Here is a 12,209-nt window from a genome sequence, read left to right as displayed (position 1 = left end):
TTGCCCAATCTTTTCAGCTTTTTTACCATAATGCTGCACTGTGTTTGAAAAATTCTCATTTCACTTATTGGTCTTTTGCTAATTATCATATCTATGACTTCAGATGAAATGAGGCGACACATGCAAAATGCAGTTTGATGTGGATAAACAGTCTGCCCATGTCCTCCTCAAGCCTGCTGCTGTTCCACTCATTATTTATTAACTGACATGCTTTTAAATCGTGTGAACTTCAAAATTGTACTCCTGATACCCAAATCCAGTTAGATAAATAAATAAACCAGAAAAGCAATGGTCATAATACTGACAGTGTGGGGGACCCCACGACATACTTCACTTCAGGTAAAAAATATCTATTCACCACGATTCTCCATCTCCTACCCCTCAACCAATTACATGCCCAATCAACCATAACCTGTCATATCCTCTAATCATCAAATCCCGGATCATAAGCAGGAAATTGATTTTACAGTACTTCCATAGAATCATAGAATTTACAGTGCAAAAGGAGGCCATTCGCTCCATCGAGTCTGCATTGGCTGTTGGAAAGAGAACCCTACTTAAGCCCATGCCTCCACCCTATTCCCCTTAACCCAGTAACATCACCTAACCTTTTTTTGGACACCAAGGGGCAATTCAGTATGGCCAATCCACCTAACCTGCACATCTTTGGACTGTGGGAGGAAACCGGAGCACCCGGAGGAAACCCACGCAGACACGGGGAGAACATGCAGACTCCGCACAGACAGTGACCCAGCTGGGAATCGAACCTTTGACCCTGGAGCTGTGAAGCGACAGTGCTAACCACTGTGCTGCCCTGCCGTCCTTCCTACAGACTCCCGTTTTCTTATTGTTCCCAATCCTGGGACTCCATTCCAGCAATCCTATAATCAGCCATCCCCTCCTCAATGCACCCAACATTATCCTAGTGCTCCAATACCAAAGAATGAATAGAACATAGAACATTACAGCGCAGTACAGGCCCTTCGGCCCTCGATGTTGCACCGATCTGTGAAACGACTCTAAAGCCCATGAAAAGCAAAATCCTGGCCCTGGGTCACTGTCTGTGTGGCGTTACACATTCTCCCCGTGTCTGCGTGGATTTCACCCACACAACCCAAAGATGGTGCAGGGTAGTTGGATTGGCCAGGCTAAATTGCCCCTTAATTGGAAAAAAATAATTGGGTACTCTAAATTTATTTTCAAAAATGAATGAAAAGTAAAAAAAAGCAACCATGAATTGGTAACTGCCAGTAAATCGGGCAATTAGGTCTGAATTGATACAACGGGCAACCATTCATAAACCAAGTACAATCATTCCTTATTTAACTTTGTAGTTACATTCCATAAAAGTGCAACTTAAAATTAAACAATGTTAAGTGAATCAGATTTTCTCATTCCCAATGCAAAAGCAGTAGTTGGGTTCTGTATCACCTTCCTATTCAGAAAAAAAAAATCATACTCTGTAAGGTGACATACTGTAAATTTCTAAATTCCCATATTTGTAAATGAAATAACTTTAAATAAAATAAATAGGCTAACTCTTTTCACTTACTTCCTGGTTGCCGACCCTCCTGCTCGACATGGGTGTTATACTGGAGCTTCAAGGGGCCATTTCTGAATTACGTGGAGCAACAGCTGGCTTTGCAGGCAACAACGGTAGTGAGAATGTTACTAGTTTCACAAGTTGGGGATTTTTTAAAATATAGCTTTGCAGCAAAAGAAATGGCAAACGCAACCCTGTCGACCATCCAAAGCCTTCCTTGCTGATATCTGGCTGCACAGTAGCATAGTGGTTAGCACTGTTGCTTCACAGCTCAACAGACCCGTGTTCGATTCCCGCTCGAGTGACTGTGCGGAGTCTGCACGTTCTCCCCGTGCCTGCGTGGGTTTCCTCCGTGTGCTCTGGTTTCCTGAAGTCCCGAAAGAAGTGTTTGTTAGGTGAATTGGACATTCTGAATTCTCCCCCTGTGTACCTGAACAGGCACTGGGGTGTGGCAACTAGGGGATTTTCGCAGTAACTTAATCGCAGTGTTAATGTAAGCCTACTTGTGAAACTAATAAAGATTATTATTGTGCTAAAATTGGTAGAGCAGTCCCACAGATGAATCAAGCCACAGCTTGACAGTCATACACATGGAATCATACCCAGACATCACAATCACCATCCCCAAGTATGACCTGCCCCACTGACAGAACAGATCCACCAGAGGTAGAGGCACAGTAGTATACAGTTGGGAGGGAGGGAGCTGCCCTCTGTGTTCTCAATATCAACTCTGGATCCCATTGAGTCTCATTGTATCAGGTCAAACATAACCAACAGGAGGTTTCCTTGCCTATGACCAACCAGCCCCTCAGCTGATAATAAGACCATAAGAAATAGGAAAAGGAGTAGGTTGTTCGGACCCTCAAGCCTGCTCCTCCATTCAATAGGATCTTGCTGATCCAACATTCCTCACGGACACTTTTGCTGCCCTTTCCCCGTAACCCTTGATTCCCATTTTTTTTTTTTAAATTTAAATTTAGAGTACCCAATTATTTTTTTTCCAATTAAGGGACAATTTAGTGTGTCCAATCCACCTCCTTGCACATCTTTTGGTTGTGGAGGTGAGACCCACGCAGACACGGGGAGAATGTGCAAACTCCACACAGACAGCAACCTGGGGCTGAAATTGAACCTAGGTCCTTGGTGCCGTGAGGCAGCAGTGCTAACCACTGCACCACCATGGTTAGGCAGTGCTAACCACTGCATTCCCCCCCCCCCCTCACTTTATTCTTTGACTGATCAGGAATCTATATATCCAGCCTTAAATATGCACACTGATTCTGCCCCCACAGCTCTCTAGGGCAAGGAGTTCCAAAGACTCGAAACTCAAAGAAGAAATTCTTTCTCATCTCAGCCTTCAATTTATTCTGAGACGATGCCCTCTGGTGCTAGACTCTCCCATGAGGGGAAACATTCTCTCAGCATTTACCCTGTCAAGCCCCCTAAGAGTCCTAAATGGTTAATTGAAATCACTGAGATAACCTCTGATTCTTCTAAATTCCAATGAACGGAGCCCAACCTGTTTAACCTTTGCTCATTAGACAATCCCTCCAAATCTGTGATCATCCTAGTGAACCTTCTCCCAACCACCTCCAATGAAGCAATAGCTTTCCTTAGATAAGGGGACCAAAACTGCTCACAGTACTCCGGGTCTCACCTGTACATAGTACAGTTGCAGTAAGACCTCCCGACTCTTATACTCCACCCCCTTGAAATAAGAGCCAAAATTCCATTAGCTTTCCTGATTACCTGTTGCACCTATGTGCTAGCTTTCTGCTTTCCGTGCACAAGTACCCCCAACACCCTTTGTGTTGCAACTTCTGCAGTTTTTCTCCCATTTAAATAATACTGTTCTCCCTTCCAAAATGAACAACTTAATTTTTTCCCCCACATTATACTCCATTTGCCAACCTTTTGCCCACTTACTTAACCTATCACTATCTCTTTACAAATGGTTTTGTACCCCTCTAGCAACTTGCCGTTCCACCTATTTTTGTGTCATCTGCAAATTTGGCTACAGTACATTCACTTCCTTCCTCCAAGTCATTAATCTAAATTGTAAACAGTTATGTGCCCAGCACTGATCCCTGTGGAAGCTCACTGGTTACAGGTCACCAACTTGGAAAGTAACCCCTTATCCACACTCGCTGTTTCCTGCCTGTTAGCCAATTCTCTATCCATGCCAATATACTACCTCCAACGTCATGGACACTTATCTTATCTGGAAATCAAAATACATCTATTGGCTAGGTTTAGGTACTTGGGGATTCAGGTAGCGAGGGAATGGACAGGGCTCCATAAGTGTAACTTAACAAAGCTGGTGGAGGAGGCCAGGAAGGATCTTAAGCGGTGGTATACACTGCACTTAACGTTGGCGGGGAGGGTCCAAGTGGTGAAACTGAATATTCTGCCCAGGTTCTTGTTTATCTATCAGGCTCTCCCGATCTTTATACCAAAGGCCTTTTTTCGGAAAGTGGACACGATCATATCGGACTTTGCATGGGCGGGGAAGTGCCGAGGATGGGGAGGACCCTGCTACAGAGGCAGAGGCGGCAGGGGGTTTGTTGCCAAACTTGCTTCATTATTATTGGGCGGCGAATGTGGACAAGGTGCGGCGGTGGTGGGAAGAAGTAGAGTGGGTTAGGATGGAGGAGGAATCTTGTAAGGGGTCTAGTTTGAGGGCTATGGTGACGGCAGCATTGCCAATGACTCCGAGTAGGTATTCAGGGAGCCCAGTGGTGCAGTCATGGAATCAGCTGAGGAGGCATTTTAGGGTGGAAACAAGTTAGCTGGGGGGGGTGGGTAGATTGCTGGGATACACCCTGTTGGAGCGACTGCTGCGTCCGGATGTGGAAGGGGAGGGAAGAATTGAGGATATATATATATAAATTATATAAATTGCTAGGGGAGCAGGGAGGCGAGCGGGTGAAGATCAAGAAGAATGGGAAGCGGAGTTGGGAATGCAGATCAATTGGGGAGAATGGAGTGAGGCACTGCGAAGGGTAAACGGGATCTCGTTTTGTACAAGGATAGATTCATAGAATAGAATAGAACAGTACAGCACAGAACAGGCCCTTCGGCCCTCGATGTTGTGCCGAGCAATGATCACCCTACTTTAAACCCACGTAACCCGTATACCCGTAACCCAACAATCCCCCCGTTAACCTTACACTACGGGCAATTTAGCATGGCCAATCCACCTAACCCGCACATCTTTGGACTGTGGGAGGAAACCGGAGCACCCGGAGGAAACCCACGCACACACGGGGAGGACGTGCAGACTCCACACAGACAGTGACCCAGCCGGGAATCGAACCTGGGACCCTGGAGCTGTGAAGCATTGATGCTAACCACCATGCTACCGTGAGGCCCCCCAAATGTATCAGGATGAGCCTGATACAGTTTAAGGTGTGCACAGGGTGCATATGACTCGGGCGAGAATGAATGGGTTCTTTCAGGGGGCAGCAGATGAGTGTGAGAGGAGTGGACGGGGGCCAGCGAATCATGCACACATGTTTTGGGGTTGTGAAAAGTTGGGAAGATTCTGGGCAGGAGTGTTCGCGGTCTTAGCCAGGATAGTGGAGGAGAGAGTGGACCCGGACTCTTTGATGGCGATATTTGGGGTTTCAGAGAAGCCGGAGCTCTTGGAAAGGAGGAAGGCTGCTGTCATGGTCTTCGCCTCTCTGATTGCATGGCGACGAATTTTGCTGGAGTGGCGGTCAGCACCGCCAGCGGGGGTTGCAGCATGGTTGGGTGACCTGTACAACTTCCTGCGGCTAGAGAAGATAAAGTAGGAGTTAAGGGGCTCAGCAGAGCAGTTTGAGTAAAGGTGGGGGATGTTTGTGACCGTGTTTGAGGAGTTGTTCGTCGCAGGGGGTTGGGGGGGGGGAAATCTGTACAAACTGAATAGTTGATTGTTGGGAAGAATGTTTGCCAGGGTTTTTTTGCTGTAACCTACTTTGATACACATTTGAATAAAATGCGTATGAATAGGGGTGTCACATTGGCAGTTTACCAATCTTTCAGTACTTCTTCACATTCCAAAATTACAACCAATTCATCCACTACCTCTGTTGCTACTTCTTTTAGGATTCTAAGATGCAAGCCAATTTTTTCAATTCATTTAGAGGATGTGGGCATCACTGGTTAGGCCAGCATTTATTGCCCATCCCTAGTTGCCCTTCAGAATGTGGTGATGAGTTGCCTTCTTGAACTGCCGCAGTCCTTGAGGTGTAGGTACAGCCACTGTGTTGTTAGGGAGGGAGTGCCAGGAGGTGCCCCAGCGACAGTGAAGGAACGGCAATATATTTCCAAGTCAGGGTGGTGAGTGACTTGGAGGGGAACCGCCTGGTGGTGGGGTTATCAGGCATCTGCTACTCTTGTCCCTCTAGATGGTAGTGGTCGTGGGTTTGGAAGATGCTGCCTAAGGAACCTTGGTGAGTTACTGCAGTGCATCTTGTAGCTGGTATACATGGCTGCCTCTGTTCATCGTTGGTGGAGGGTTTGAATGTTAGTGGAAGGGGGAGCAATCAAGTGGGCTGCTTTGTCCTGAATGGTGCCCAGCTTCTTGAGTGTTGTTGGAGTTAAACTCATCCAGGCAAGTCCATTATATTCCTGACTTGTGCCTTGTAGATGGTGAGTAGCAATATCTGGGACAGCACCCGACTCATGCTAGATCCAGGAATCACCCAGGAAGTCAAATGCCACTTCCAGTGCTATCAAATTTTCAATTCTGCAGTACAACTAATCTTGAACACCACACTAATGCTAACTTGTTTCAAAATAAATGCAATGAAAACAGCAGTGTTTACCATGCCAGGGAGATGCAGATAGTGTGGGAAATGCATACTTTATCAAAGTAAAACAGTATTTCAACATTTTCCAAGAACTAATCACAAAACACTTAATTCAACAGATTAAAGTACTAGTCCTGCATCTACCACTTCTGGCCCACATAAGGACTGTCATATTGAAAAAAGAGGAGCAAATTACAAGTGAACAAAGATGCCCTCTTTTTGTTTACCATTTGAAAAAGGACATGTCAGCCTACTGAATTTTGCCTTTGGCGTGTTTATTACTTTGCTTTGACAGAACTGAAAAATGCAGTAACACCACTGAACAGACTTCATCTTTAGCCTCATTAAATCCATCACACTCTCTGAAGTGTTCAATTTCTAATTCCCTATTATTAGAAAAGTATTTCATCAACAGGCAGCCAACCTGCTAAGGACCATTTTATGGGACCATTGCCATTTTGCGAAATGGCGAAACAGACGGCCTTGTGGAGGTGGACTCCCTGCGGTAGCTCTGGGGACCATCAGTGCCAGAGAGTCCATTGGCTGAAAAGGGGGCCGAGGGAACAGAGGTCACCTCCAATCCCCAACAATCCACCCGGAGGGGTTTTCTCTTCTGTTCCATGGAGCATACCATGCTTGGTCCCTAAATTCTACTTGTATGTCTGAGGCTACCTCCATTTTGAGGAACCCTCAAGATCTCCCACCTCTCTGACTGGCCGGCAACATCAAAAACCTACAAGCTGTCCTTAATTGGACAGTGAACTCCCCTGAAATAAAATCACCATGCCAATCACACTGTGGCACTGGGATCCTAAAGCCGGTGATAAATTCAGCCCCATTGCTTCAGCAGTTGTCGTTAGGGAGTGTTAAATCAACATGAAGCAAGCTGGATATTCCACTGCTGACCACACTATTGCAAACAACGTACATCACTGTGTATATAAATGGCAAATATCGGCCTGTGATTGAGTCAACAATAGTTAATTGTTTGAGAGGGTAAAGCAGACTTTGGTAACACTGTTACCGTTAGAATTATAACTACAGCTCCTGTCTGCTTCTTTTGAGTTTTGAAACAAACTGTTGGTCCTTTAATGTACATTGTCACATCACTCCAGGAATTCGCCAAATGTGAGATTAGAGTTTTTTGCTCCATTGCACTTAAGTTTAATTAATCACACAAGTTTTCATTATATGCACACCCAAGTAATTGGTTATTAAAACATTCTAAAGTACTGATAACACAATGGCTGCAGGTTACACATTGCTATGGATGAATAGAACTTACAGCATTTGAGTTTAGTATTCTATTAATGCTACATCATACAGTGCTTACCAAATGTCACCTCTCCATTGCCATTCTTGTCAAACAGCTGAAAAGCCACAATAAACATGGCATCAGGAGCACACAGAACCGATTCAAATGCCAGAAATTCTTGAAAGGAGATCAACCTATAATTGCAATGTGAAAAGTTATCAAAGAAGGTTCAGCAAAAATGGTGGTGTTTCAAGCAAAGTCTGTTCATTTTTAAAAATTAAAAGAATATGCACTTTCACTTAACAGTGCAAGCTTTATTAAACAAAGTAGTGTGCATATTAATTTGGCATTGGCAGAATTACAACATTTAGCAATTCCACCAAGTACACAATTACAAGAAATGTCAAGTAGTACTCATGCTTCCTATTAGGATTTGGGTAGAGTGGGTTGATCAGATTACAACAAAATTTCTGCTCATCTGCAGCCTGATCACCAAAACATGATGCAGTGAGTCAACTAGACCCATTGTTGCAGGCAGAAGGAGGTAGGAATTGCTGGGTTACAAATTACAGAATTTTTTTTTAAAAGATTCTCCGATGCTTTCAATGTTAAAACGTGGGTGACTGATGGTTTCCCCAGGCACTAGACATGTGTAAGTGCCCAATATATGCAGCAGTGACAGCCGTGCTATGCATGTAGTCAAATTTTCAGCAAAGACATTTTAATTGTCTCTTGATTCATTTTTGAACAGATCACAGCACTTGATAAACAACTTGCCATTGCTGAAGAGAAACAAAGCAATACTGTTTTTATTTTAAACAAAAGCTGGAGCTAAGTGAAGTTTCTCATTCTATCCAGGATATCAAGGAGCAGCATGGAAGGAGTGGCAGGGGGAGAATGAAATCCAGCAAATGCTTTTTATGATTTAACTTGCCATTGCTGAAGAGAAACAAAGCAATACTGTTTTTTTTTAAAACAAAGCTGGAACTAAATTAAGTTTCTGATTCTATCCAGGATATCAAGGAGCAGCATGGAACGAGTGGTAGGGGGGGAAATGAAATACAGCAAATGCTCTTTATGATTTATATACCACTTCTAATAACAGGCAAAGCTCACTTCATACCATTGCTTATGAATTATCAAATCAGTTCCATCACAAGTTATTCACAGAATTTAACTGACCATGACAACGTATTTAGGCATAAAGCTACTTTTCTTCACGCCTCTATTTTCTCCTACACTTTTTCAATAATTACTCAAACCTTCTAAAATTGGGAATAGATTTTCACCACTTAATTTCTAGACAAAGCAAGGACTAATTTTAATTTCAATAAACTACATAATAATTTATCCTGCAACATGGAGCAAACCTTCTTAAATAGTCACCTGGTGGACAAAGCTGGGCTGCCTGCTTAACTGCTGCTGTATCTTAACTCTCAGTAATGGCAGCCTTCACAAACTTTGGTCTTCCTTTCACTCAACACATGCTGATTTTCAATACCCTGTTGCACTGATATAAAGCATATGTCAGAATCCTTCACTTCAAAATAAAACTAAACTACACTTAGACAATAACTTAAGAGATGGCCACATATCATTGATATCTGTTTGCATAATTCAATACCACTGTAATATTTTAGCAATGGTAATATAACCTACATGGCATATAGGCCAACACTTTTCTAATTATTGCTGTGATTTTATATTAATACTGCACATGGTGTAGTTCTTCAATTTTGAAGTATCTGTAACAAATATTGCCAGTGGATGGAGCCAATTGAACAATTATTAAATTAATGGCAAAAATATCTAACAATGTTCTGAATTTTAAAACTTAGCAGTACTGAACAGAAATTATATAAAAAGGTATTGACAAAAACGTCAAGAACTTTCTAGTGCCAAACAAACCGTATGAAATTATAGCCAGGTTTTGTGCAAAAACATGCCAATCCCTTTCCATTCCTGTTTAACCATACCATGGCCTATTATAAAGAACCTGCTTGGCTGAAAGAAAATTGGTCCCCTGCACAAATTCATTTGCGACAATTAAATGCTATATTTCTATCATTAATTCAGTATTACATATATATACAATTCAGCATTACATATACCATATTTAGGCTACCAGGAACAAATGCAGTTCACTGTAACTGAACATGTTTGTACGCATTTACAGCATCATTTTACAACTTCAGTCGTCTTGTGAAGAAGCTTCTGCTTCATAAAAATAACAGAAATCTGATAGAAGTGCTTGAGATATTCCCTGGAAGAGGTGCCCTCACACACTTCACATCAGCCTTTATTAACTCTAGTTGAGTAAAAGAAATGTAAAGAGGGTAGCAATTACTTGGTCATCTCAGACCCATTCTAACCTAACTGCAATAAACCAACTTGGTTAGAAAGTGCAAACTCTGCTACTCACTTTCCCTCTTTATGCAGGACCCTCATTGTCCAAAGATTGCTGACATGCCATGATATCACCATGAGGTGGGGCCCTAAAACTACCTCAGCCGGTAGGGGGACTGAATCCTCACTGTTAGCATTATATTACATCACCATCCAGCCAACTATCAATTAACATTAAACCACTGGAAGTGCACCAGTATACATGTATATAAATGCTAACACAATCTCTCTTGGGCAATAAAACTGCACCAGAGGCCACACCAGCAATAATGGAATTCCATCCAATCAAAGAGCCTATGGTTTTATACGCTGGAGAAAGTAAACCAATGGTAGTGTAATAATGGGGGATCATGCCCATTTTTCTGCAAAACAAAGTAACTGCAGAATATCATTGGCTAACATTATGAATTAGCAAACTAAATTCTGAGTACATCTGATTATAATGAATTTAAAACCTGTTGTTTGTAATTGATGCATGTTGACAAAGATCTTTACACACTGCAATGTGCATTAACTTTGTTCCTGCCTCCAAGTGTAATTAATCTGTTATTACTTTACTGATACCGTAGTTCTCAATTAATTAAGATCTGTGAATTGGACAATGTTTTTTAAATTATGTACTTTTTGGCACTATTGTATTAAGCTATATATTTATCTTTAGATTCAATGGAATTATCAATTAACGATTATCTGACTTGACTTTATTCTGTATTCTTGAGAGCTTATTTTAATACTTGCTTCGAATGTCACCCATCTATCCAAGAGCTGACTGAAAATTTTACATGACAATCAATTCCTTTGTCCCTATGAATTGCAACAAATCACAAAGTTAATATGCAGGTACAGCAAACAATTATCAAGTTAAATACGATGTCAGCATTTACTGAAAGGGGGGGTTAGAGTAAATTTAAGAGTGAGAAAATCATGCTGCAACTATATGGGGCTTTGTAAAACCACACCTGGAGTACTGTACATTGTTTTGGTCTCCTGACCCAAAGATATACTCGTTTTAGAAATGGTGCAATGAAGGCACATTTGATTGACTCCTGGAATGAGTAGACCTATATTCTCTGGAGTTTAGAAGAATCAGAGGTGATCTCATTGAAATAAGTTTAAATAATTCTTGGAGGGCTTGACAAACTAGATGCTGAGAGACTGTTTTCCCTTGCTAGAGAATCTAAAACTAGAAGAGTAAGCCATTAAGGAATGATAAGAACTTTCTTCACGAATAAGATTGTGAATCTTTGGAATTCTCTACCCCAGAGCATTGTGGACACCCAATCAATGAACACTTTCCAAAATGAGTTAGATTTTTGGGAAGTAAGGAAATCAAGGACAAAAGAGAAAATGCTGCAAAATCTCAGCAGGTCTGGCAGCATCTGAAGGGAAAGAAAAGAGCTAACGTTTCGAGATGTGATGACCTTTGTCAAAGCTAAAAGACATAGAAAATGGGAGGTATTTATACTGTGGGGTGAGGGAATGAAAGATGAATCACTGGCCACTGGCTATGACTCATCTTTCATTCCCTCACCCCACAGTATAAATATTTCATTATCCAAAATAGCTGGCATCCAATTTCATGTTCAGGATTTCTGCAGAAATGGGTGGCACAATGGCGCAGTTCTTCGCACTGCTGCCTCATGGGGCTGATGGGCGCCGCTTCCATCCCAGACACGGGTCATTGTCCATGTGGAGTTTGCACATTCTCCCCGTGTCTGCATGGGTCTCACCCCCACAACCCAAAGATGTGTAGGCTAGGTGGATTGGCCATGCAAAATTTGCCCCTTAATTGGGGGAAAACATTTTTAAATAGGATTCCTGCAGAATGTTTTAGTTATCAATCTGTTGTCATTTAATAACCAACTGTTTGTCGTGTCAACTATTATTCCCTAATTTTGTGTTTCCTTACAATTGAAGAAGAGACTGTGTTTTGCATTCACTAAGAAGAAGGAAAATACCCCAGTCTCAAGCTAACTGTTTTGAGGCAATTACTATCTGAACACAAACCAGCTCCTTTGAAAGTAAATATTTGAAAGAAAATGCACAATTCATTATATCTGTTACGTCACAATTTCAAACTCCAAACTTTTGAATTTTGTATTTCTCATTTTAAGGAGAAAGTTCGGTAGCTATCTGGCAAAATGTTCAAACACTGCACGGTCTTTATCGGACAATATCTGCCCGAACTGCAATGATGTGATGTGATACT

At 42.2% G+C, this 12,209-nt stretch overlaps 1 protein-coding gene across 2 annotated transcripts in view; it reads right to left on the bottom strand.

Moving 5' to 3' along the window:
- slc25a12 (solute carrier family 25 member 12) overlaps positions 1-12,209 on the bottom strand; it is a 137,373-nt gene that overhangs the window by 105,984 nt on the left and 19,180 nt on the right. Inside the window, exons 2-3 of one of the 2 annotated variants that reach the window (XM_038789421.1) lie at positions 8,981-9,104; positions 7,673-7,788 (exon numbers count right to left, since the gene is read on the bottom strand). In XM_038789421.1, coding sequence (XP_038645349.1) covers positions 7,673-7,730 — 58 coding nt within the window. In that variant the 5' untranslated portion in view covers positions 7,731-7,788; positions 8,981-9,104. The remainder of the gene's footprint in view (positions 1-7,672; positions 7,789-8,980; positions 9,105-12,209) is intronic. The other variant, XM_038789420.1, reaches the window with a different exon arrangement.

This window comes from Scyliorhinus canicula, chromosome 2 (assembly GCF_902713615.1).
Source record: "Scyliorhinus canicula chromosome 2, sScyCan1.1, whole genome shotgun sequence".
NCBI classification, from domain to species: Eukaryota; Metazoa; Chordata; class Chondrichthyes; order Carcharhiniformes; family Scyliorhinidae; genus Scyliorhinus; species Scyliorhinus canicula.
This window is presented reverse-complemented; position numbering and strand designations above follow the sequence as displayed.